Genomic DNA, 25,041 nt, shown 5'->3' with positions numbered 1-25,041 from the left:
AACATTTGGTAAACAGGTAGGTGTAGAGCCAAAGTCCCATATGCCTAGTTCAAAATGTATGTGCTTAGACAGTAGACAATATTTAGCAGAAGAGCAACACTTTTAGTGCTTTGCTGAATGCTTAGTGGGAATCTCCGGCTCTTAACGAGGGCGGAAGGGAGGTCCAGTGAGAAGCCGCTACAAAGGTGAAGCTGGCACCTCCTCCGTCTCTTTTTGAATTTCTGTGGTGCCATTTGGTGAGCGTGAATTGATCTCGGAGGTCTGAAAGTGTTGGATCTGACGATTTTCTGGGTGAAGCTCTCCGGTGCTGTATTCAAGAGGCATTTGTGTGTGATTGTTAGGTAAGAATGAGTGCAGTCCAACTGGTGTGGGACTATACAAGACTTATCTCTTGGTATTGGCTAACCCACCTTTTAATATAGGCCTGTAATACACAAGTTGGTAGTGTGACTGAGCAGCCAGGCTCATATTAAGAGGGGTAATGGGGGGCTTTAGAGCTGTGCAATGAATCCAGTAAATACAAGTATCCAATTAAACATGTACACACTTAGTTATATAATACATTATTTATTTTTACACAAAGATATTTAGAGCATTCTTTAAAAAACAGTAATTGGCTAACATTTATCTCAAGTTAGGATTCAATTAAAAAAACAAACAATAAAGCAGGTGAGTAATTCATTCGTATGATACACATATTCCAGCACCCGCAGATGACATAATTTGAGGTCAGTATAGCATTTATATAGTATCACCTTTCCAATATTGAGTTTTCAAGGAAGTAAAGGTTGGGGTTAGATCAGAACAGACTGATATGGTATAAGATCAAGAAGATTCTCCAAAAGGGATGCAGGCTGTCTATTATCCCAACATTAAAGTGTTCACCATTTAAAACCTGTGAGGGAACACGCACTGCCAAAGCCAGTAGGTTCAGAAGGAGGCCTTTAGGGAGCCAGGACAGCCAAGGTCCATGGACAAAGTCAAAGTTCTGATGCTCAGTTCCTCTTAGAAATATGTTTTTAAATAGTTAGTGTTCAAAAGGAAATTCACAGTAACTCGAGAGGAATCACCTTTAGAAAGCACAAGCTGTAAGGCCAATGTAGGTAAGTTAAGGTCAACTTAGTGTAGAGTTTAATCGTACTCCCAATGATGGGAAGCACCCCAAATGGCAAATGGATAAATACCCCAGCCCCACCGTACCTTTGAAATTAAGAAGTTGTTCCAGTCGGTTGCCTTCACGATGCAATGCAGTAGACCCCTGTTCCTGGTCCTTCATCGTGGTGAAGAAAGCGAGGACGTCTGGCAGCCTCCTGTGGCAGCACTCAAAAGGGGAACTCTGCAGCAATGGAGTTCCCTCGATTCAGCGGCTCTTTGTGAAGAACGAGAAGCTCTTAGGATTTCCTTGTTCCCTTGGTCCTGGACTCTGGTGAGGGGACTGTGGATGCAGATTTCCTGCTTCTGTAGGGTCCTCTGGATGCCCACGGAGATTTGGACCGATTCTGACTTCGGAAAACCATGTACTCAAAAGTGGTCAATGTACCCTGAGCATTGGGCTTCTGCAGTCTTGGAAAGTCGGGTCTTCCATGTAGATTCCAAAACTTCACTAGGCACTTCGCAGTCCAGGAGGGTGCTGCTGGTGTCTTCTCTCCTCTTCTGCTTCAGATGTTGTCTTCCTAAGGTCGGCTCTGATCTTGGTCCCAAAAACCTTGCTTATTATGCAAGATCCCATTCATTCACAGCCCTAGGCTGTCAATTGCAGAGCAGGGTGGCTGGTCTCCAGGACAGCCAGCCAGCCAATTGGAACTGGCTTCACTCGGGAACACCTAGGGACAAAGGACAGGGAGGTTTTCGGGCCCTGCCTTTACAAACACATTGGAGCTTGGACGGGCTTCAGGGCTGAAGCCAACCAAAGGCAAACTACACAAAGGACTCAAACCTGATACAAACAGAGTAAAAGCTCAGGAGAAACTAACAGGAAATGGTGAAAAAGAGGAAGACCGGGGCCATTTTGAAAAAAAATGGTCACATTTGGGTTCAGCAGTGCAGCTGAAGTATCAGCCTGCAAATACATGTCACTAGGTAGTAAAAAACGTTAATGTTACATGAGGAATGGGTTAAAGCAATTACTATGTAACACCCCAAAGTAAAGTTAAGTAAGATGGGGGTCATCTTACTTTTCTTGGGAACAGTAGTTCACCCAATAAAATGTAGTTAAACATTAAGAGAAGTCCAAGGGACTGCTCAGTGGCACTGCACAAAAGGTGCTGTATGTCACAATGCAAAAGCAGATGCCTATAGAGTTTACCAGACTCCATAAAACAGTAAGGAACATAGAAATTCATAGTCAGGAAAACACATGAGTGAGTGAGAAAGGCCCCACTCACTCTGGAGTAAGAATTAAAAAGCCCGGAGTCCAGCAAAAGAGCTGGGGGTCTGTAAGGGTAAAGGGAATTGGCACAGAAATGCTTCCTAACCGTCATACTAAGGATTTTGAAGGTAATCCTTTCCAGGATAGGTAGCCAATGCGCTTCCTTTCTTGCTGCTGAGATATGGTCTCTTTTCGAGATATTGAGTGCTGCGCGTTGCACATTGTTTTGGATACCTGTATTTTGCAGATGTTCTTCTTGGATTTGCCTGCAAAAAGGGCGTTGCATTTATCGAGTCTTGCACCAGTTACTGCTTGTGCAGTTGTGAGGCAAAATGACAGTGTGAGGAATAGTCTGTCAGCATTAAGATGTTTGGCGGTGTAGGCCGATGAAGAAGCAATTGCATGGACTTGTATTTGTGAGGGAGAGGGTGCATCTAGATGCACTCCCAGTGTTTTCACAGACGCCGTGTCCGGGATCTTGATGCTGTCGATCAAGAAGGATGAGTATTGGCGAGGGGGGGGGTTTCTTTAGCATTGCTGGTGACCCCACCACAAGAATCTCAATCTTATCATTGTTTAGACAAAGGTAATTCATGGCCATCCAAGCCCGGGTTGTTAGGGAGATTTTGTTAATCGTGCTTGTGTCCCTTTCATGGGACTCTGACAAGGAGAGGAGAATTTGGGTGTCATTGGCATAGATGGTGTAGGCTATGCCGATGTCATTCAGGAGGTCAAAGAGGGGTTTGGTGAATATACTATAGAGGGTATACCCAGGATCCCTGCGGGACGCCACAAAAGAATGGGTGTCGGTGGGCTAGCTGATACAGAGAAGACTCTTAGATCTCCCTTCAAGGAATGATGCAACCCAGGTCATGGCTTCTTAAGAGAAGTTGGCAGCAGCTGTGAGGTGGTGGCACAAGGTTTTGTCATCCACCAAGGGTCAACTAGAAGCGCGGTCTTATTTATTTAATATATATATATTGTACCCATGGTACTTCACGCGTTGAGGTCCCACCATCGTGACGAGACAATGCTGTTGGAAGGAGTCAAGTTTCGACAGACCATTTTGGCCTTGGAATGCCCACTGGGGCCTAGGCCCATACAGTAGGGCGAGTGGGGGGGTGGTCATTGACGATGCTTTTTCCCAGCTTTTCCCCTTATCGCCCGGCTGGCCTTCCCAGACATAGATAAAACACCCTTTAAATTCTGCCCCATTTATAATCGAAAATTTCTGTGGATCGACAAACAGTGTGCAACCAGTGTCTGCACCATGACGAAGGGCACTGTCAAGCTTGCAAGCTCTTTAGACCCAAGACCCTTGTAGATCGCAGAACTAAATGCTGGGCCCAACACGCCATGCAGGTCGAAGCCGCCATGGAGGGAGCCTTCAGTGACTGCAGGGTCGCCGTCTTTTCAGGCGGCGACGGCAAAGGGGAACATCCAAGTGCAAGCACCCGACCCTAGTAGGCAGGCCGGCGGCCTTGTTGTGGGGATGACACCCGGCGACAAAGGCACTTCCTCTTCCCACACTAAGCACAGACCCTGCAGCGATGTACCGGCGCTTCTGACCAATCACCCAGATTCGGCATTTAGGTGGAGATCAGTAGATTCCCTGTCCTCTGGAAATCCTGGTCGCCCCATAAGACCAAGGACGCCGCCCATAAAACTCCTTTGACCGAACGTCGACAGACGAGGCGGAGGTCCCTTCCAATGCCGAAACTCGACATTGCATCGAAACCGGCTGGAAAGTCTAAAAACACAAGGTTATCTCACCTGGTCAAGAAACATGTCCCATAAGGACTGTTTAAGCCTTCTAATTCTAAGAAATCTTCCTCAAAAAACTCTGATCATAGAGACAAGTCTCCGAAGAACAAAGACAAGGTTCATAGGGACAAGTCTACCCCTTCAAAGGAGATTGTAACTGTTCCACAGGAAGAAGAGGGATCCTGAAGTGAGTCCTTGCAAAATAAAGGCCTACCTACTTCTACACCACAAGTCCCTGCCATACCCTACCCGGTGGTCATACCCAGCTCGGCACTGTGGTCAGCGGAGGATGTAGATGGGGGTGATGTCCAGAATTACTTTTTTGCCAATTTCTTTGAAAAAAAATCTTCATGCTCTAGAGAATTTTCAAAATGCACCCCCTACTGCTCAAGCTTCAAGCTCTCAGCTCCTGTCTTCCACTTCTCAGCCACCAATGTCTTCATCACAGCCACCAACAAAAAGGTCTTGCATTTCTGCAGACCTGTATGACATCCATACTGACACTGAAGGGGAACAGGACCAATATCAACATCGTGGTGGTGGTGGTCCTTCCTCCTCCTCCTCTTTCTTTTTCTTCTTTTTCCTCCTCCGGGTAACTTAGCTACATCCTCAGGTTTGAAGAAACTTTCATCAACCACTGTAATGCTGGTCCCAGTGTCTCTAATTGCAGGAGTCTCCTGGCCATCTACAAGTACAACTAACAGAGTAAAAGCCAAGAAGGAAGTAACTGACACGAAATTCAGAAAAAAGAAGACTGGGGCCATTTTGGAACAATGTCACCCTTGGGTGCTGTACTGCAGCTGAGGGTTCAGCCTGTGGTAAAAATGCACGCTGGTAGTAAAAATTTAACCACTGCCACCAGCCATTTAAAGTATGTTAGTGTAACAAAAAATGTCAAATGAGAAGTGGGATAGGGAATTACTAAGTAACCCCTGAGCACTCCACATAGGGTAGTGTGTGCTGGTCCCACAAAGAAAAGGGGTAAGTAAGACAGGGATCATCTTACTATTCTTGAACTGTAGTTCACCCAATAAAATGTAATTAAACATTAAGAGAAGTCCAAGGGACTTGAGTGGCACTGCACCCAAGATGCTGTGTGTCACCATGCAAAAAGCAGAAGCCTATGGAGATTGTCAGACTCCATAAAACAGAAATACACAAAAATCCTAGTCAGGAAAAATACATGAGGGAGTGAGAAAAAAGGTCCCACTCACTCGGAAGTAAAAAACACAAGCCCTAAGTCCAGGAAAAGAGCTTGGGGTCTCTAAGGTTGAAGGAATTAGCACAGAAATGAAAATTCTCCCTAACAAAGACCCACCAGTAGAGCAGCCCCTACCAACGTCAGGGTGGGGAGCCTGATAAAACTGGGGTCTAACGCTTGCGAAAGATTCTGATGCCTGTCCCTTGAAACTGCCCCCTGGAGACAACCCAAGAAACCAGAGGGTGCAGTGCCAGATAACAAACATGTCCAGGATGACCAATGCAAAATCCTCTGACAAAGCCAAACCGACCCAAGGAAGACGTGCATATCACTGTAAACCCCCGCAAATGAGTGACGATTTACTGCCAAGCATGCGGACCAGGTTACTTCTGTATATAATAAAAAGTGATCATACGTTTTGGCTTCAGGTATTCTCTTGGTCCGCCAGTAATGACAGATCTCACACAGGTCAATATATTGTTTGGTATTTTCCTTTTCTGTTGTCAATTTAATCCTAATATAGCTGTAAATGAGCACTGATTTGCTTTTGACAGGTGAACTTGTTAAAATTCTGAAATGTTGATAGGTAATTGTGTTCATCTGTTCAAATCATCTATGGTTTAAAAAGAGTTTCCAAGGCCCTGCCCATAGGCAGATATATTCAGTGTTTGCGGTCCATGAATATAATACTGATGGTGAGTTAAGATTATAGGTGTTTGAATTCTTCTCTCCTTCCCTAACACAGGTGTCCATATAACCTTAATGAACGACAGTTAACTTAATTTGTGGTGTTGGGATTGCTAAATTCTATATTCTATGTTGCGAACAGATGGTGAAAGGACAGTCCAATCGAGCGAGAAAGGCTCGCTTGGCTGATCCAGAGAATCGTGATAAGGATGACCTGCCGCTCTACGGTCTCTGGCAAACTGAGGATTATCAGCCTCCGGTAGCTGTGGATGGGAAGGTAAGGTAACAATATCCACTCATGTGCATACTGAAATGAGGTGTGAACACAACTTTAGTGACATCTGTCCAGACATACATAAAATGCACACATCTGTTCTCTGTAGGTTACCCACATAGTCTGTCTCCTGCCTTTTGGGGGACATCCTAAAGTTATGACATGCTAGTTTTGTGCTGGTATGACACTGGGTTCACTCGTACCCCATTTAACATTGCATGCAAAGTTGAATAATGTGGCTGTGAGGAGAGATTTTTAATACCACTGGTGTGAGGATCAGAGAGACCTTCCATGGCAGTGTGAAGGGGTGTCCCATCAAGTTAGACCCAACTGTCACTTGTAAACCTCTCTGAGCAAGAAGCCTTCACTGTTCAGCAAAGTGGAGATTGGTTGAAAGTTCAGTTCACACACACAAAAAGATGTCAATAGCTAGATTGTCCAAACTAGTAAATACTATAAAACATTCATGGTATTAATTTAAATGGCCCACAATTTTACAAAAACAAACTATACTGTTAATAATAATTTTCTCTTGTGTCTATTTTCCAGTAGAAAAATTATCGATCTTATTGTTTTTAGTTTCGTAAGATTTTTTTCTTGCTGCGGTTGTCCTCCATTTTGTGAGCTGCTTTTAAGGCTTTAAGAGGAAGCACCATCTCTGGTGCAGAGTCTACAGTTACATTGCACCAACGGGGCAAAGTAAAATTATTAATTTTGTTTTACTTTGCACCAGCAAGTTCACATACCTACTAAACCTGTCCCACCAATAAAAAATATTTCTACTATTTACAGTAGTATTAGTGCTTCTACCAGCAGTAGTGGTACTTCTAGTAACAATAGTAGCAGAAGTACTGCAAGTACCATCAATGCCAGTATTTGCCATAGTAATACTAATGATACCACCAGCAGTACTAGTACTAATACTGGTAATTCTACTGCTGAAGCCCTTATGATATGGCATTTGTAACGTGCCTATACACAAGTGTTTCATGGCGCAACAAAGTAAGGAAGGGGGAAACATAGGGAGGACGGAAACAACAATCTTACTAGGCCAAGTGACATTGATATCATTAGTATTACTAATACTGCTATTGCTACCACTGATTATAAGTAATGATATTTAAGTAGTAGGTTTCATGCTACAATCGTATGTAATGGTAGCAATACTATCAGTAGACGCCATAGTAATTGTACTGCCACTATTGGTAGTACTACAAACTGTACTGCTAGTATTGCTACCGGTAGTATGGTTAAAATGACTAATCGACTATGACCAATACTAGCGGTATTAGTAGCAGCAGTGTTGGTACTAGCCCCAGGATTAAAAGTAACACTACCTGTAGTAGTGCCGGTTGTACTGTTAACCCGACAGCTACTATCTTTGTACTACAACTACTACCCAGGTCACTACTACTTCTAGTACTACTTTAGTAGTGGTAGCGCTGGCAGCAGTACCACTTCTGCTACTGGCATTAGTAGCGCTACTAATAGGAATATAGCTAATATGACAGTAGTGCTACTACTGTGGTTACTAGTGATGATGCTCCGGCTCATGGTCATAATGTTAGTAGCTTCTGGTGGTAGTAGCAGTAGTACTAATGCTAATATTATGTCTTCTGATAGTGGTGGTGCTGTTACTACTGGTGAGGCAGGGATAAGAAGGCAAGCAAAGTTGTTGGTGAAAAGTAAAAGAAAATTGTTAGGGAGAATTCTCATTTCTGTGCTAATTCCCTTCTGCCTTAGAGACCCCCAGCTCTTTTGCTGGACTTTAGGACTTTTAATTTTCATCCTGGAGTGAGTGAGACCTTTTTCTCACTCTCTTATTTTTATCTGATTTGGAGTCTGTTTCTCTTTTGGTTTTAGAGTCTGACCAATGCCATAGGCATCATCTTTTTGTATTGTGACACACAGCACCGTCAGTGCAGTGTCGCAGAGAATTCATTTGGATTTCTGTTAAGCTTTAAATACCTTCTCTTGGATAAAGAGTAGTAAAGTGAAATTGACTTTACTTATTTTCTCTTTGTAGACCCAGCACACATCATCCTTTGTGTTTACGTAGTATCCCCTTTGTCTACCTTCTCATGTAACATCTTTTGTTACCCCTGCTTCAATTAATGGCTGGTGGCAGTGGTTTAATTCTCCTTCCATTGTGCATTTTTACCGCAGGCTGAATCCTCAGTTGCAGTATTGCACCCATGGGTGCCCATTTTGTCAAAATGGCCCTGGTCTTCTTTTTTTTTGCCGTTTCTTGTTTGTGAGTTCCTTCTTAAGATTTACTCTGCTCGCCAAACAAGGTTTGGTCCCTTTGTTCGCTCCGTCTTTGGACGGACTCACGGGTGAAGCCTGCCTCTGGCTCCAACATGCAGGAAGCGAGGGAGGTTCCCGAAATTCCCTGTGCTTAGTCTCATTGGTTACAGGAGTGCACCCACTGCATTTTCATGGCAGCAGAGCACATTCCCGAAGGGGGTGAAAGAGACGGCTACTTAGCCATTGTTAGAGACGGCAAAGAGGCCATGTGTGAGTCTCTTCAGTCAGGTTTGGATTCTGCTGATGGCATCAGCAGAGCCATGGCTACCAGCATCGTTATGCGCAGGTTTGCGTGGTTGAGGAAGTCGGGTTTTGCACCGGATGTGCAATCTAGGCTTCTCAGCCTGCCTTTTGATCTCTCGGAGGGCAAGTATTATGCACTCATCAAGCACTTAAATCGCCAGTGAGATGCAGCAATGCTGCTTGTACATAGATGGAACCCAGAAATGAGTCATTGTTGTTTGTACAACTAACCCATTTCTCCCCTGACACACCACGCAGCTTAGTGGGAGGCACGGATTCACTCCACACACCCTGCGCATCACCTCTACCATAAGAATGAAGATCCTTTTAACGACAAAAATGTGTACTATAACTTCCCACATAACTCTCAATCACCTAAACATAAACCCCCAATAGACAATTGTATTCCTCCACTGTGCCCATACACACTCCACTTCAACATGGGTGGCTACCAGGATCTTGATCACCCTCACATAACTATAATGGCTGAAATGCTCACACACATAGTAGCACCTCCTAAACGTTTCCCAGATCTCTATCCCGCGATCGGTCCGAGGGCATTCAACCAAAAGCGCTCCAGGACCATAATTATGGTGAAAGGCGCTACAACAAATGACAAAATGAATGTATGTCCAGACAAAGAAGCAGCTGCTCACTCTGGATACACACAGCTTCTGGGCTGATTTGGGAGACTGGCAGTGAACCAGTTGTGCCAGTCTGTTCAAGAAAGGGAGGCTCCTCAACAAGCTTCCCTGGGCAGGAAGCAGAGCTTGGTTTTACCAGAATTGACTTAGGCAATGTCAGCTGCTACGATGTTCCTAGCATCCTTCCCCTGTCACTTGTGCTTCATATTCCGGTTCCAGTTGTCGGCTTCTGAATTGTTCCAAAGTCTCCCTAGGTATACACAGTGCTGGGATTGGAGAATTCCCCATCCCACATATCTGGAGACATGCAGCATTCAAACTTGCCCGACATCATGTGGATATGGATTAGGATGGCTGGAACCCCAACTCAGTCCAAAGCATTCTAGGCACACAGGTGTCCTTCCTGGGTTCTGGTCGGAGCCTGTGAGAGGCATGAGCATGTATAACCAGTCCTACCCCCAGAATGATGCCTCTAAAAGGTCAGGTAAACCCTGTGACCACTGTGCACTTCCTGCCACCAGCCTTTCAGGAAAACAATGATTATGTGGAAAATGTAGACTGTAAAAAAGGAGAGTGGGGGAATCCTGCTGTATTATCGGCCATACGGAGCTGTAGCAACCATACAAAAAAGGTGAAATGTTGCTGTGGCAAGTGGAGTGTAAAAAGGACTTTAATTGCTAGAACAGTCAGAGGGTAAAAAAAATAAATGTGTTGGAGCAACTGAAATTCCAAACAGTCTGAAATTCCTAACACGGTAGCAGTGGGAAGTACACAGGAAGACCATTATGATATGACTTGCCATCACAAATATTTACCTTTCTGTTATGGTGTGACTTAGGTGTGCAATATAAACCACACTGCCTTCTTAGTTCTAGAAGCTTTGTCACAGTAGTAAAAAATTGGAATCGCGTCCAGCCTCTTTCCTTTATTAGTGTGGGCACTCATAGCTAGATTGAAGTATGAGCGGAAACCTCTTTTAATCTGTTCTTTAAATAGTAGTGAGTATTTCATGTCCACAGAAATTTTAGAAATCTATATAGTCGAATTACACACGTGGTGGAAGTCTATCTTTAGACTGCGAAGTGCAGAAGTTAAACAGTAATTTGTTTGTCCCCAAGATGCATCGGCTGTCTCTGGAGATACACAGATAACATTACAACTTGAATCACCTGTGAATGAACATCTAGAACATGCGTTCTGCATTTTTACTGGATTGTCTTGGTGATCAATTTCCTCAGTCCAGAAAGTCAGATATATTTTGCACTTGAGAATGCTCACCAAGCCATTTTACTAAATGTAGGAAAGACCAAATTACAGTCGCAACTTTCAATTGGACATTGGAAAACACCTCACATTTTGCAAAAATCAGTGGGGAAACGAACAAGCAAGCAAATACGTTTAGGGGATGTTTATCATGGCAATGATGAATCTTCCTGACCTGTGTCAATCCCAGAACTTTTTTGCTTCACTGGTGGATTATTTTGTCCTATACCTCAGTGAGTGGAACCCTTTTCCAGTCTTTTACTCTTTTCATGGGTGTCATTTTTAAGACTCTCCAAGGTGTCTCTTTTAATTTTATCCTCTTTGACAACTTTTGGCACATACTTCCTATTGTTGCTGGGTTGCCCTTCGGGCTCCCCTTTTAACTTTCTCTGGCTAACCTTGAGAACTACAGTTCCCAAGGATAGAAAAGATATGTTATCTTCCCTAAACTTTCTTTAAGTGAGCCCTGCACCTCTCACCTTATGTGGAGTGCTGGGGAAGTGCACTGTATCCCATTTCTCATTTAAACTATAACATTTCTGTTACAGGGACAAGCTTGCCTTTAATGGCTGGTGGCAGTGAACCTTTTTACTGATTCGGTGCACCTTTATCGCAGGTTTTTACCAATATGGAACCTGTCTTCTTTTTTCACCATTTCAGTGTTCCTTGTCCTTTCTTGTTCCTTCCCCTGACCTCCAGTGCAGGAAAATCCTTTGTGTCAATTTTATCTTCGGCAAATAACTTCGGCGAACCCTGCCCAGTCTCTAGAGTGTCTGTGTAGGCAGGAAGCAAGGGAGGAGTCCAAAACTCTGCAGCCCTTTATCTTCCAGCCTGACTGCGAGAATCCAGTTCCAATTGTGAGGCTGGCTGTCCTGAAAGGACTGCCAACCCCCCAGGTTTGAATGCTGCAAGGCCGTTTCATTGGCTGGGTTCCTGCATAAAAGTCAGATCCTGGAAGATGAAGAGGTAGTCGAGCGCTGGAGCTGAAACCAAAGAGGAAGATGAAGAAATGATGGCCGTAGCGATTTCCGGACCGTGACCGTGACCGGAGCCTGCCGTTACCCTTCCTTCCAATCAACCTTGGGATCCCAAAAAGGAGGACCCCGAAACGGAGCCTAGTCTCGAGAAGACCTTCATTTTGAACCATTCCATGTCGTGCTGCGACCTTGCGGGGCTGCAATAACCCAATACCCTGGGACTTCAAGCTATTGTGCGGTGCATGTTCTTTCGTGGTCCGAATCGAGCTGAAAATCCTGCTGGATCTCCAGAGACGTGAATCAAGTCTGAAAAGTCCCCTTACCAGAGCACTGGATCTTGCAAATGACGAGAATCCAATCTGTGATATTCAGTCTTCTGGCTCCTGAAAAGGGCATGAAAACCAGAGCCGCATCCATCCACCAATAAACTCTTGCTTGTAGCCTTCCCCGTTGATCCCTGCTGCAGAAGCACTTCCAGTGTCCTTGTTAGTCAGGATTGTATGCAGTAACCCTGTGCGAGACTACACCAGTCTTGTCCTCTTGGTATTGGGTAACCCACCTATTGGTATAGATCTGTACTACAAAAGGTGGTAGAGTGACGGAGCAGTCAGACTTATCTCAAGAGGGGCAAATGTGAGCTGTAGAGCTGTAGCATCGAAATACACACATACAAGTATCTAAGTAACACTTACACTCAAGGTTTTCTAATAAAATTATTATTTAACGGTCAGTTTTTAATAAGCATTCTTTAAAAAGGGCAATATGCAACAATAAAAATACACTTCATAACACGTTCTCAGAATCAAGATAAGCAAGTAGATACTCTTTAGAGATGCTTCAGAAACACTTCCTACACCCTAAGTTGACTACAATTACTAGGACAGTATTGGCATTTATATATCACTTTTTGCACTTGGTAAAATTCTGAGGTTGGGGAAAAGGAAACGTTTAGGGAAGGAAAAAGGTTAACAGAGCAATGTTAGCACTTTTCAATCTCCCAATGAAGTCTACATAGAATCTTTCCCAGCAATATTAGTTAAACCAATGTAAACCAATGTATCGCCTATAAGGGACAGTTGCAATCGGTCAATGGGTCAGAACAGTCTGCAGGGAGCCAGGACAGCCAAAGTTAATTTCAGCAATGTCTATGGAGCTGAGGCACTTCTTACATAGCACAAAACAAGTCTTGCACAAAGTTGGAGTTTGTAGGAAATCACTCTTGGGCCACAAGCTGTTAGGCTTATGAAAGTCAGAGCTGAGATCAACTCTTCAAAAAGCATCTACTGCAATTCTCAAGTGAGATAATGCAAGCTACAGACAAGAGGTAAGTATCCCTTAGTCAGCACAGTACCTTAGGTTAGAAGAAGAGGATCCAGCTTCTGGTTGCATTGTTGCAGATCCTGGGTTCCTGGGCCTCGGTCATGGGGACAGGAGGGAGAACATCTGGAGGACTCCTGCACTGCATTTCGAAGGTTGGCGGCGACTACAGGCTCTTTTTAGTTCAGCGGCACTTCACGGTTTCAGCTACCACAAATAGCACCACCGCGGACATTGGACACTTGATGGGCTTCCTTCACTCCTCGAGTCCAGCACTCTGGTGAGGTGACTCGAGCTTGGGTTGTCCTGCTTCAGGAGGGTCCTTAGGATCTTCCTGGAGCTTCTGTCCGGCTTAAAGACGATGCCCTAAACTACGGATTTCTCGACACCTGGCACTCGGTTACAGCAGCAGCAAAGAAGAACAGCCAGTTGGGGAAGATCTTCCAGCAAAGTTCGTCCTGGGGCTAGTTGGTCACACCAACCCAATGGAAGAAGTGGTCCTTTCCGGAGCTTCTCTAGTCGATTCGGAAAAGCAGTTTCAGCACCGCAGCAGGGCTTCACCGGGCAGTTAAGCGGTCCAAGTGGATGCAGCAAGCTTCTCTTCACGATTCCTTCGTCGAATGTTTCGTCCAGTGGTCGACTCTGTCTTCAGTCCAAGAAGCCTCGCCTTTTATGCAGGTTTCTCCCATTCATGCACAGCCTAGCTGTCACTCGCACAGCAGGGTGGCTGTCCTGCGCCAGCCACCCAATCAGCACTGGGTGCATTCAGGTAACCAAAGAGACTAAGGACAGGGAGTTTCGGGCACCTCCCTCGCTTCCTGCCCTGCCAGACACACTGGAACCAGAGGCAGGTTTCAGTACTGAAGCCCGCCAAAGGCAAAATGAACAAAAGGATTAAACCTGGCTTGGCGCGCAGAGTAAAACCAAAGAAAGACCTCGCAAACAAGAAATGGCGAAAAAGACCACCGGGGCCATTTAGGTATAATGGTCACCCATGGGTGCTATACTGCAACTGAGGATTCAGCATTCGGTAGAAAAGCACAATGGTAGGAAAATTAAACCACTGCCACCAGCCATTTAAAGTTGTGAAGGTAACATAAAACCTTTTACATGAGTAAGTAGGAAAAGGGGCTACTAAGTAACCCTCCCACCCCCAATCACAGCACTCCACATAAAATGGAATGTGCTGGACCTACATAGGAAAATGGAAGGTAAGTAGTCAATTTCATTTTACTACTCCTGGGAACAGAAGTACACCCGAGAGAAGGTATTTAAACCGTATAAGAAATCCAGAGGGCTTCTATGTGACACTGCACCGAGGGAGATGTGTGTCGCCATACAAGTAGATGCCTATGGAGTTTGTCAGACCCCAAAAACGAAGGAAATGCAGAATCCAAATTGGATCAGAATACATGAGAGAGTGAGAAAAAGGTCTCACTCACTCCAGGATAAAAATGAAAAAGTCCCCAAGTCAGCAAAAGAGGTGGGGGTCTCTAAGGTTGAGGGGAATTAGCACATACATTTGAATTCTCCCCAACACTGGTTCCCCCCAGACTAAGGGACATGGACATTTAATCCACTCCTGGATGGATCTCCTAATCCAGTTGGTCATACTTTCTGGAGAGACCACCAGAAAAGAGAAAGTGTTTAGAAGTGTACTTAAAACTAACTCTGAGAGTGAACAGTTGAAAAGGTTCTTACTTACCTTGAATGTATGTTGTGCCATTCTGAAAAGTATATATAAGGTTAATTTAGTCAACTGTGAATTGGTTGTGCCTCATCCCCAAATGTAATGCTGTTGGTTTCACTTTACAATTCCTGTTAGGATATAAATGTATGAATGCCCCCAATTGGATCTTACTTCCCCTGACTTGCTGTCTGCCTTGGGTTATACTTACCTTTAAGTTGCTGATAGTGCCTTTAAAAGTATTTAGGTTTTACTAACCGTGAGTTAGCTGTGTGCCATCCTAAAATAAATTAGTTATTGCTTACCTCAATCTGTGTTCCACTGATTTGAAAAACATTAGCTTTTACCTGCCTTGAATAGCTTTGTGCCATTCTTAAAGTGTTCCTTGGGTGTAGCTGACCTTGGTCTGCCTGGTGCAATCCTAAAATAGTGTAAAGAGTTCTTGCAGATCTTAGACTGTGTTCCACTGATCTGTAAAGCAACTGTAATTTAGTTCAAAAGACTTTCATTCGACGGAATGTCATCTAGCCACAGTTTCATGTGACAATAACGCAAATTTACAAAAAGGTATAATGACGACAACAATAATTCTTAAAATATTTCACTAGTACATTTAAATCTTATAGCTAAAATTCATTCTGTGTATGATAAAAGTTTCACAGTTGCCAAATACATCTCTATAAACACCACTTCATTCGATCATGTTGATCAACTCACTAGTTGTGGCTTGTACTTCACTCTTTCAACTTATTCCCCCTTACCCTCCAGGCTTGAGAAAAGTACGTGGCCACACAGTACACCACTTTAATATCACATTCCTTAAAGTGGAGTGCAGCATTTACATTCTAATAACGGGAATAAGAACCTATGTCTAATGGCTCGATAACCATCGCAGAACAGAAGGAAATGCGGCAGCAGTTCCTCCGCTGAAGGACACATAGGGCACAGGCCATTCCCATTGTGGACCCAATTCTTTGTGACACCTGCCAAGTTTAGATTAGACACTCTGTACCTTATATACAGATTACGTGGAAACTGGGGCCTAGCCATGTCTAGATAATTTTAAACCCCTGACATGTCTTACTTGCCAAATAGCGGTTGCCCCCTGAAAAATGCCCACATCCGTTCACTAGATCGGTCTCCATGAGGGACCGAGCACTGTGCTTGGCCTTTGTGCATGCTGCCTGGGTTGTTACCTCCGGGTTCTGACATAGCTCCAGCAGCTCAAATTTCCCCAATACACAATTTACAGGTTGGAACCATGGGAGGGATCTCTCTCCCTTCCGCCTCTAGGATATGGGATACGGCTTCCTGGTATATTTTCAGTTAGCTGTTGCCCAGAGCCTCAGCCAATAGAATACTGGCCGAAATGTGGCCTCGCTCTGTATAGGCCTCAAACCCAGTTCCATGTATAATGTGGGGCCACGGGTAGGTTTAGAGAGCCCCAAATGTTTCTTTAAAATAGCTCTGTGCTCTGCCTAATTTATTGCAGTCTGCACTACCCCAGATTTCGGCCCCATATATAGCTCTGGGCCTTTACCGTGTGCATTAAAAAAACTTAGAATCACCCTGCCAAGTTTTTCTATCTGTAAACAGGATTTACCCACTTGCAGGGCCCAATTCCCCTGGTCGTTAAACCTTAGGCCTAGGTAATCGTATTTCTGCACTTATTTGAAGGGTTAAAAACTTGCCATGTACAAAATTTTGGGTGGAAAAACAACAGTTTGCTTTTAGCCATGTTTATTTCCAGGCTAAGCTCTGAAAATGTTTCCACAAACACCTCCAGGGTGGTCCTAAGACCCCTTGGTGATGTACATAATATAACGGCATCATCAGCAAAAAGCAACAGTGGGTAAATCTCCAGTCCCAATTTAGGTGGGTCCAGGCATTTTCCTCCGACGTATCTTACCACCTTGTCGATGTACAACAGGAACAGGAGGGGGGGCAGCATACATCCCTGCTTTACCCCTCTTGATACTTTAAAGGGGTCGGTTAACTCCCCACCTATTCCCCATCTGACGTTGGCAATATTCCCAGAATAAAGTTGGATAATTATCTGTAGAAGGGCAGGCGGGATTCCCCTAATTTCCAAAATTCTACATAATGTTGATCTCGACACGGAGTCGAACGCTGTCCTGCGGTCGACGAAGGCTGAATAGAACTTCATCTTCATCCGGACAGTGTACTTCAGCGTTATAATATGCAACCGAAGGTTTATAGTCATAATTTCGAAAAAATGTCGAATTACAAAAATGTCAAAAACACATACATATAATAGAAAAAGTCATTAATTCGAAAATAAAATGTCGAAAAAAATCGAAAAACCAATGTTAAAATAACTATGTAAAATATCACATATACTAACGTTTTTTATTGTTGGTGTCCCCCCACAAACCCCCCATCCCAAACCCCTACCCCAACCCTCCACTCCTCCCCATCCCCCCCAAAACCCCCCATGGATATACCTTTAATTTTTTTTAAAAAGTATTTAATAAAACATTAATTAAATAATGATTAAAAAACCCATCCCAAACCCCTACCCCAACCCCCCCCTCCTCCCCATCCCTCCTACTCACCATGGATATACCTTTAACCATTTAAAAAAAATGTTTTATAAAATATAATTAATTATTTGTTTAAACATTATTTCGAAAAAAATTCGACATTTTTGTAATTCGACATTTTTATTTTCGACATTTTTTTTTCGATATTATTGTATTCGACATTATGACTGGACACCGCAACCGAACGCCTGATCTATAGTACCAATTCCAGTTTGGAACCCCGCTTGTAGGTGGTCCGAGATCTCGTTCTGGGAGTCCCATTCCTGGAGGTGCAGACATATTGCTTTTGCCAAGATTTTTCCCATCCCGTCCAGTAACGAGATGGGTCTGAAGTTCAATGGGCCCTCTTACACTCCCCTCCGCCCCCGTAATATATTACACCAAAAAGGTCTTGCTTACCCAGAATAACCGTGTTATCCTAAATGTAGTTATAGGTAGATAATGTTCCTTGAATCTGTGTTCCACTATTCAGAAATGTATCCCAGTAATCAGGTTGGTTCATTATGTGATTTCTTTGCTGAGTTTAATCTCTTAACTTACAAGGTTTGCTACCCTTGTTTTACTGTAAAGTAATCGGAAAGTAACATATGGCTTTTACCCCTCCATGAATAGGTGTATCCTGTACTAAATATGTATACGGTATGACTTCCCTAGAAGTTCTGACGAAGGTTTATGCTTTGGTATGTGTACCTTAAAGTATTGTGTGTTTTTATGAATGTGTTTGACTATATAACCAGTACTTGCCCCAATACTTAACTTGGCCTACTTGTATTTATAATAAACCTTTTATTTTTTATGATACTTCTGGTTGTAAGTATTTCTATTGAATCCTTGGTATACTACAGGTTCTATGTACTTTCCTACAGCCCTCTCTCCCTCCTAGAATAAGCCTGGCTGCTCTGTCTATGTATGCTACTATGAACTCGGGTGGTACAGCCTTATACCAGGAGTGGAGTCTTCTACTGTCTCAGTTGAATGCTTTTACTAAGCCCTTAGTTGGACTCGAGAAAAACTGTCCTCACAGGGGACTGTCAACGTTGGCAAAAGGAGACAAAAATTGATTTCTGGTATTGGAATATATTTCTCCAACCACAACAGTTACTGTCAAAAGAATGTAGAGGCACAGAGGAAACAAAACTCCTCAAAAATTCTGTTAAAGTGTAAAGAACACCAGATTTAAATAATGTGGCAGAAGACTTGCTATTCAGATTGGAGTTCCTTTTTGTGCCTGTTTGAAGCAAATTCCCTTTGGGGTTTCTTTTGTCCCATTTTAAGAGCCACCTAAACTTGTTACTTTTACCCTCCTCGTTTTCCTTGATCTTTTGCTTCATTTTTGTGAACCTTGGGACTTCATTAGAAGTTGCCCGGTCAATGTAACCTTTATTTGCTGTCCTATGGTAGCCCATGTGGCTCCTAGGTCAGAAGTACTTTCTCATTCTGAGCTCTGCCTTGCATCCCATGGTGTGGTAAACATTAGCTAAATCTGGTTTTACTCCATATACTAGTGCAATACACATACTGTGTAGGCAGAATCAATGGTTGGCATTTTTAGGGCGAGCCTGATTGCCTGGCTGCTAAAACATTTGTCTGCCTGGTGTGTAACTGGAAGCCTGTGTGAATAGGTTTATCTAGGGGCGACTCTTGCGTATTCCTCAGATTCCTACATAAATCGCTGCAGGATTGTCAGAGTTGAATTGATGCATTTGAAGGCGTAGTTTGGTTATATTGGATAGGCCCAGATTCCTTGTTTGTTGCAAGTCTACCTCCCTGCAAAATCTTCTAGACTAAGCTCCGGTATTCTCCCTGGTCTAGAAATGTGGCCGGTCACCACTACTCCATTTAAACACCATCTTTGGCCAACCTCGGTGTTAGAATAGATTTCCTTTTTGAGTGAAATTCTCTCCACTGTGAGTCGTCCACCTTTTGCTGGACTCTTGCTTTTTATCAGACTCTCCTTAGTGAGTGGGAGCCTTTTTCCACACTCACTCATTCTTTTACTCTGTACTTGGGGACCCTTTTTATCTCTTTTGGATACTCTTTAATGGAGTTATGCTTTCCTCCATGTTTTGAGTCATCTACCTTTCATTATTGCAGGGCACAGCACTATCGGTGCCGTGTTGCGGAATCTCCTTGAGCTTTCCTTTTTACTTTACCTGGGTTAACTACTTTTACCAGGGCAAGGAGACACACTTTTATCCCTTCTTTTTTTTATTTTGAAGGATCCACACACCCCACCTTATGTGTAGTGCTGAGGGGGAAAAATGATCTCCCTTTTGTCACTTCTCCAGTAACCTTTAGTTACTGTACACATCTGACAGTAGCCACACAGGGGTCACCATTTGCCTAAAATGGTGGCTCTACTTTTTTAAGCTCTGTTCATGATGACTTGTTCTTACTTGAGCCTTCTTTCACCTTCCTGGGTGGGGGAGGACTTGCTGGGTCTTTTGTCAGTGACGGCTTTCCCTTGGAAAGCCTAGCAACGATCTGAGTGCCTGGAAGGACAGAAAGTGGTGGAGGTAACCAAAGCTTGTTAGGTAACATTTGTATAAGGTACCCTTTGGGACCACTACACACAACTAGGACTACAGATGTAAGCAAAACCAACCTTTGGTAAAAGTCTGTACTACACAGTTTTTGGTAGCAGAGCTGAGCAGCCAGGCTTATCTCAAGAGGTGAATGGGAGCAGTAATGATGTTACACAGAGGTCTACAATCAGAGGTGTTCAAATAAACTCTTACACTCAAGGTTTCTTGGTTAAACACTTAGTCAGTTATAAAACGTCCACTAGAAGGAGGCAGTTGCACATCAGACACAAATATACTTCAGTACTGTCAGAATACTTTGAAGGAGGAGCAAAAAGGCATAGGTTATCAGAACATAAAAAGAATACAATTATTTCTTAGACAGTGCAGATATTTTGAGTTCACCAGAAGAGTCAATTCAATTCAATTCAATTCAATAGGCTAGGCCAAAGTCAATGGGCTAAAGTCTTGGATAGGATAAAGCAGTTCTGGTAAGTAAACGGAAAAGTCTCTGCCAAAGTTCTCAGTAGTAGTTTGTAAAAAGAAGGGTCATATTTTGGGTCACAAGCTGATTAGGCCTGCGAGTTGCAAATGTTTCAAGCACTTTCACCGCGAGAGGTAAGTACTCTTTCTCATTTCACAGTACCTTACAAATGAAGAGAAATATGTAGCTGAAGACTTCTGTTCCTGGTAGTTCCTGCAGATCTCGCTGTTCCTAGGCCTCAGTCGTGGGGACAAGAGGGAGGACATTGGGGGTCTCCTGCTCTAAGGCTGGCACATGGCAAACTTCAATTTCAGTTCCTGTGAGTAAAGCACACAAACGAGTTTCCCTCTCCCTGGTTATATGGTTTCCTGCAGCACTTTGAGGAAATTCAGCTCCGAGATAAGTTGTCCAGGTGGCTTACTGTCTAGTTGATTGGTCCCACCAACTCAAAGGGAGAAGTCGTCCTTGAAGGGGCTTCTCTGTGGAGGTGAACTTGGTGATTCAGACCTGCAGCAGGGCTTCACCGGGCAAACCAACGGTCCAGGAGTTGCAGCAGCCATCCTCTTCAAGCTCATCTTTGGTTCTTTCGTTCCAGTGGTCGACTCTGCCTTCCAAGCCAAGAGACTTGCCTTTTATTCAGTTCTCTCCCATTCATTCCAGCCTAGCTGTCACTCACCCAGCAGGGTGGCTGTCATTGCCGGACAGTCAGCCAGCCAATCACCACAGAGTACATTCGCGTCTCCTAGGAGACTAAGCACAGGGCGTTTTTGGGCACCTCCCTCACTTCCTGCCCACCCCAGACACTCGGGCGGCAGAGGCGGTCTTCACTCCTGAAGCCCGCCAAAGGCGAATGAACAAAGGAACCAAATCCTGGACATCATCCTTGATGAAATAAAGAGCAAAAAAAATATAAATGCTGACGACTTGGTACAACAACTTACTGGAACAATCGGACAAAATTGGATGCTCTGAATGGGACCTAGAACGTATTCCTGGAAAAATAAAGAAAAAATTAAAAACTAAAGATTGGATCGAGACGCTAGAAAAAGCAGAAGAGCACACATCTCTGACCCATCATACAATCAATACACAAAGGAACGACGAGGTAAGAAATTACCTAACAAAATTTCCAGACAAACGACTACACACAATTTTTCTAAGAGCACGCCTGAATGTCTTGAAGACGAAAGAAATTTTATTCCTGAGAAAGCAGTCGAAAGACAACAACTGTCGCTACTGCAACAGTTTGGAGACCGAAACAGTGCGACACCTACTCCTTCACTGTCCGGGGACAGATAAACTTAGAACAACTTACCTGCGACCACATGGACTTAAATATCTAACCATAAGTGAAGAAGACTGGTGGAATAAGCTAATGAGTGGAGATTCCACGACCTTGACCGCGGCAACAGCCAAGTTCCTTGAAAGCTTGGAGTTGGAAGAAAAGTCAACTGGGAACAAATAGAAAATTGATGATTTCAAAGAAGAAAAATAGCACACACGGGAAGTGTATCTGAGGATACAAGGAAGCTAAAGGAAACTTTGACTTTTCCCTTCAAACACGCAAGCAAGAGAATGACTTTGTAAAAATTGTAATACAATTAAACACACATTTTTTTTTTTTTTTTTAAATTAAAAAAAGATCCAAACCTGGTTTGGCGCGCAGAGCAAAACTCTAGAAGGACCTTTCCATAAAGAAATGGTGAAAAAAGAAGACCTGGACCTGTTTTTACAGAGGGGGCTCAGACGCCATCTTGAAAAACAAGGCTCCTGCGATTTAACGCTACCGGTGTTCGCGGTCAGGAAAAATCATGGTAGTTTGTTGTAAAACCAATGCCACCAGTCAGTTTGTGAGGAAAGGGTAGCATTTGACTGCTATATGAGTATTTGTAACACAGGGGATACTAAGTAACCCCTCCAGCACTCTATTGTAAAATAGGATGTGCTGGGTCTAGGAATTTAAAGAGACTAGTAAAGTCCATTTCACTTTACTTACTCTTGTAAACAGTAGTTTATCCCTGAGAAGGTATTTAAACCTTGGGAAAGCATGAAAAGGTTTCCCTGTGCCACTGCACTGTGGGTGCTGTGTGACACAAATGAAAAAATGATGTCTATGGAGTTGGTTAGACTCCATAACCAAAGAAAACACAAGAGTAAAACACATTTATTTAAAAAGTTCAAAGTCCCAAAGTTTAGCAAAAGAGCTGGAAGGCTCAAAGGTGGGAGGAATTGGCACATTTTTGAGAATTCTCCCTAACAAAGCTCCCATAGTCTTTGTCCTGCAGTGTGCCTGCCTAGAACCAACGTGAACTGGGAGGCTGGTTGTCTGCCTGGACAGCCGTCCTCAGATTTGCATGAAAGGCTTGAATGGGGATTGGTGGGCTCAGACAGATTTCTTGCATAAAGGTGTACTTTCAAGTCGGCCACTGGACTGAAGACCTGAAGAGGAATTTTTAGAAGGACGTCCCAGCAACATCCAAGCACCTGCCAGAGTCATTGCGTGACTGCTGAAGACCCAACCCCATATTCCGAGCAACAAAGAACATTTCTTAAAGAGGACTTCTTCCCCTGGACTGGTGGGCCTAAACAGTCTCAAGACCACCTGCATTTTGCGCTATCCCACGAAGAGCTGCAACCTTCCCTGTCTGTAAACTCCTAATACCCTGGGACCTGTGCCATTTTGTGGTGCAACATCTTGTGAAGTGCGGATCCGGGTGAGACCTTCAGGGCCTGCAGTGACCCTTTTCTGCTCCAAGACGTCCTCTCAGCTGAGTCATAGACAGAGGAATGAAGGAAAGTCTACCAGATGACAAAAGTTGCTGGCCTGAAGCCTGCAAAAGGCTCCAACGCTCCAATGCTGCAAAGATGAACTGCTGGGCCTCCCACTGCTCGAGTATGTCCGTCTGTCCCCTCCAATGTTCATTTTTCAGGCATACAGGCCAAGAAACCCGAACAGCGGACAACTGTCGTCTCACCTTGGGAACCAACCTGCTGCACCAAGTTCTTCATTAATAAGGTCCTATCTCAAGCGTAGGTACTTAGCTTGGTCTTTCTGCGTTGCTCAGGTGTTCATCGAAGGCTGCAGTTAAAACGATGCTCTTTTACCACTCTGGTACTGGGACGAGAAAGACGCCTGTAAGGGTCAGACATGTACCGGCGATTATGGTCAGGCAGGGCTAATTGTACTTCCACACCTGCAGCCTCTCGGGGATTGCAGGTGTATAAAAGGAGTTACTTGCACCCCCTCCAGGGCACCATGAGTACCTTAAGTGACAAAAGTTGATCTCAGTTTGATAAGTAGTATCAGTAGTTTTGTTCCACTTTTCTGTTTTTTTACATTTGATTGAAAATGTGCTACCTTTTATTCTGCTATGGTATTACTGCGTGAATAGTACTTATATAACTTATCTCTAAAGTCTTAGTGTATTAAAATAAATGATTTTTTATTTATAGAACTGCTAGTTTGTCAGTGTTTCCTTGAACCCATTGTATACTCCAAGTACTGTGTGCCTCACTGTAGCCGCTGCTCAGCCATTGCTACCAAGCCTTTGGGTAGTTAAGGCTAAACCTAAGCGGTTACAACCCTGTCACCTAAGGTGGGCTTTTCCAAGTGCTTTCACAGACAATAACTTGTGTAAAATTCTCTAACACTGAGTCACCTCAATATGTTGCTCCTGGTGTGGGACCGTTCCTTGGTGACTGTCTACCCTGTCTTGACCCTCATGCTGACCTAATCCCTTTGGTTGGGTGTTAGGGAAAATTCTCAGAAATGTGCTAATTCCTCTCTACCTTAGAGACCCCCAGCTCTTTTGCTGGACTCTAGGACTTTAATTTTTGCCTGGAGAGAGCGAGACCCTTTTTCCCACTCTCTCATGTATTTTAATGTGATTTTGAACTCTCTTTTGGTTGTGGAATCTGACAAACTCCATAGGCTTCATCTTTTTACATTGTCACACAGCACCTTTAGTGCAGTGACACAGGGAAGTCTTTTTAGATTTCCCTGTGGTGCAATTTCCCAAGGGTGCAATTTTTGTCAAACTGGTCTCGGTCTTCTTTTTTTGCCATTTCTTTGTGGAAAGGTCCTTCTTGAGATTTACTCTGCGCGCCAAACCAGGTTTGGTCCCTTTGTTCGTTTTGCGTTTGGCACGATTCACGAGTAAAGCCCGCCTCTGGCTCCAGGGTGTCTGGTGGGGCAGGAAGCCAGGGAGGTGCCCGAAACTCCCTGTGCTTAGTTTCCTAGGAGACAGGCATGCACTCTTAGGTGATTGGCCGGCTGGCTTGCCGGCAAGGACAGCCAATCTGTTGGGTGACTGACAGCTAGGCTGGAATGAATGGGAGAAACCTGCATAAAAGGCAAGGCTTTTTGGCTTGGAAGGTATAGTCGACCACTGGACGAAGGAATCCGAAGAAGAACTTGAAGAGGACGCCTGCTGCAACTCCTGGACTGTTGGTTTGCCCTGTGAAGCCCAGCTGCTGTGCTGAAACTCCAATTTCGTTTCAACTAGAGAAGCCCTGCAAGGACGACTTCTCCCCTTGAGTTGGTGGTACCAATCAACTCCAAAGTAAGCCACCTGGACATCCTCTTGGAGCTGGTTTAAATTCTACTGCAGTTGCTGCTGGAACCGAATAGCCAGGAAGAGGAACACCAGATACTGTGCATTGCTTTTAAGCTGGCCAAGAGCTCCAGGAAGATCCTCCGGACTCCCAGGTAGCAGGACTGACCGAGTCTGAGCCACCTC

General features: G+C 44.1%; 1 protein-coding gene across 1 annotated transcript in view; it reads left to right on the top strand.

Moving 5' to 3' along the window:
- XPC (XPC complex subunit, DNA damage recognition and repair factor) overlaps positions 1 to 25,041 on the top strand; it is a 296,222-nt gene that overhangs the window by 201,177 nt on the left and 70,004 nt on the right. Inside the window, exon 12 of the mRNA XM_069643405.1 lies at positions 6,163 to 6,297. Coding sequence (XP_069499506.1) covers positions 6,163 to 6,297 — 135 coding nt within the window. The remainder of the gene's footprint in view (positions 1 to 6,162; positions 6,298 to 25,041) is intronic.

The sequence above is a fragment of the Ambystoma mexicanum genome, chromosome 2p, assembly GCF_040938575.1.
Source record: "Ambystoma mexicanum isolate Mex_15411 chromosome 2p, UKY_AmexF1_1, whole genome shotgun sequence".
Lineage (NCBI taxonomy): Eukaryota > Metazoa > Chordata > Amphibia > Caudata > Ambystomatidae > Ambystoma > Ambystoma mexicanum.
Note: the sequence above shows the minus strand (reverse complement) of the source record. Positions and strands in the feature narration are given on the sequence as shown.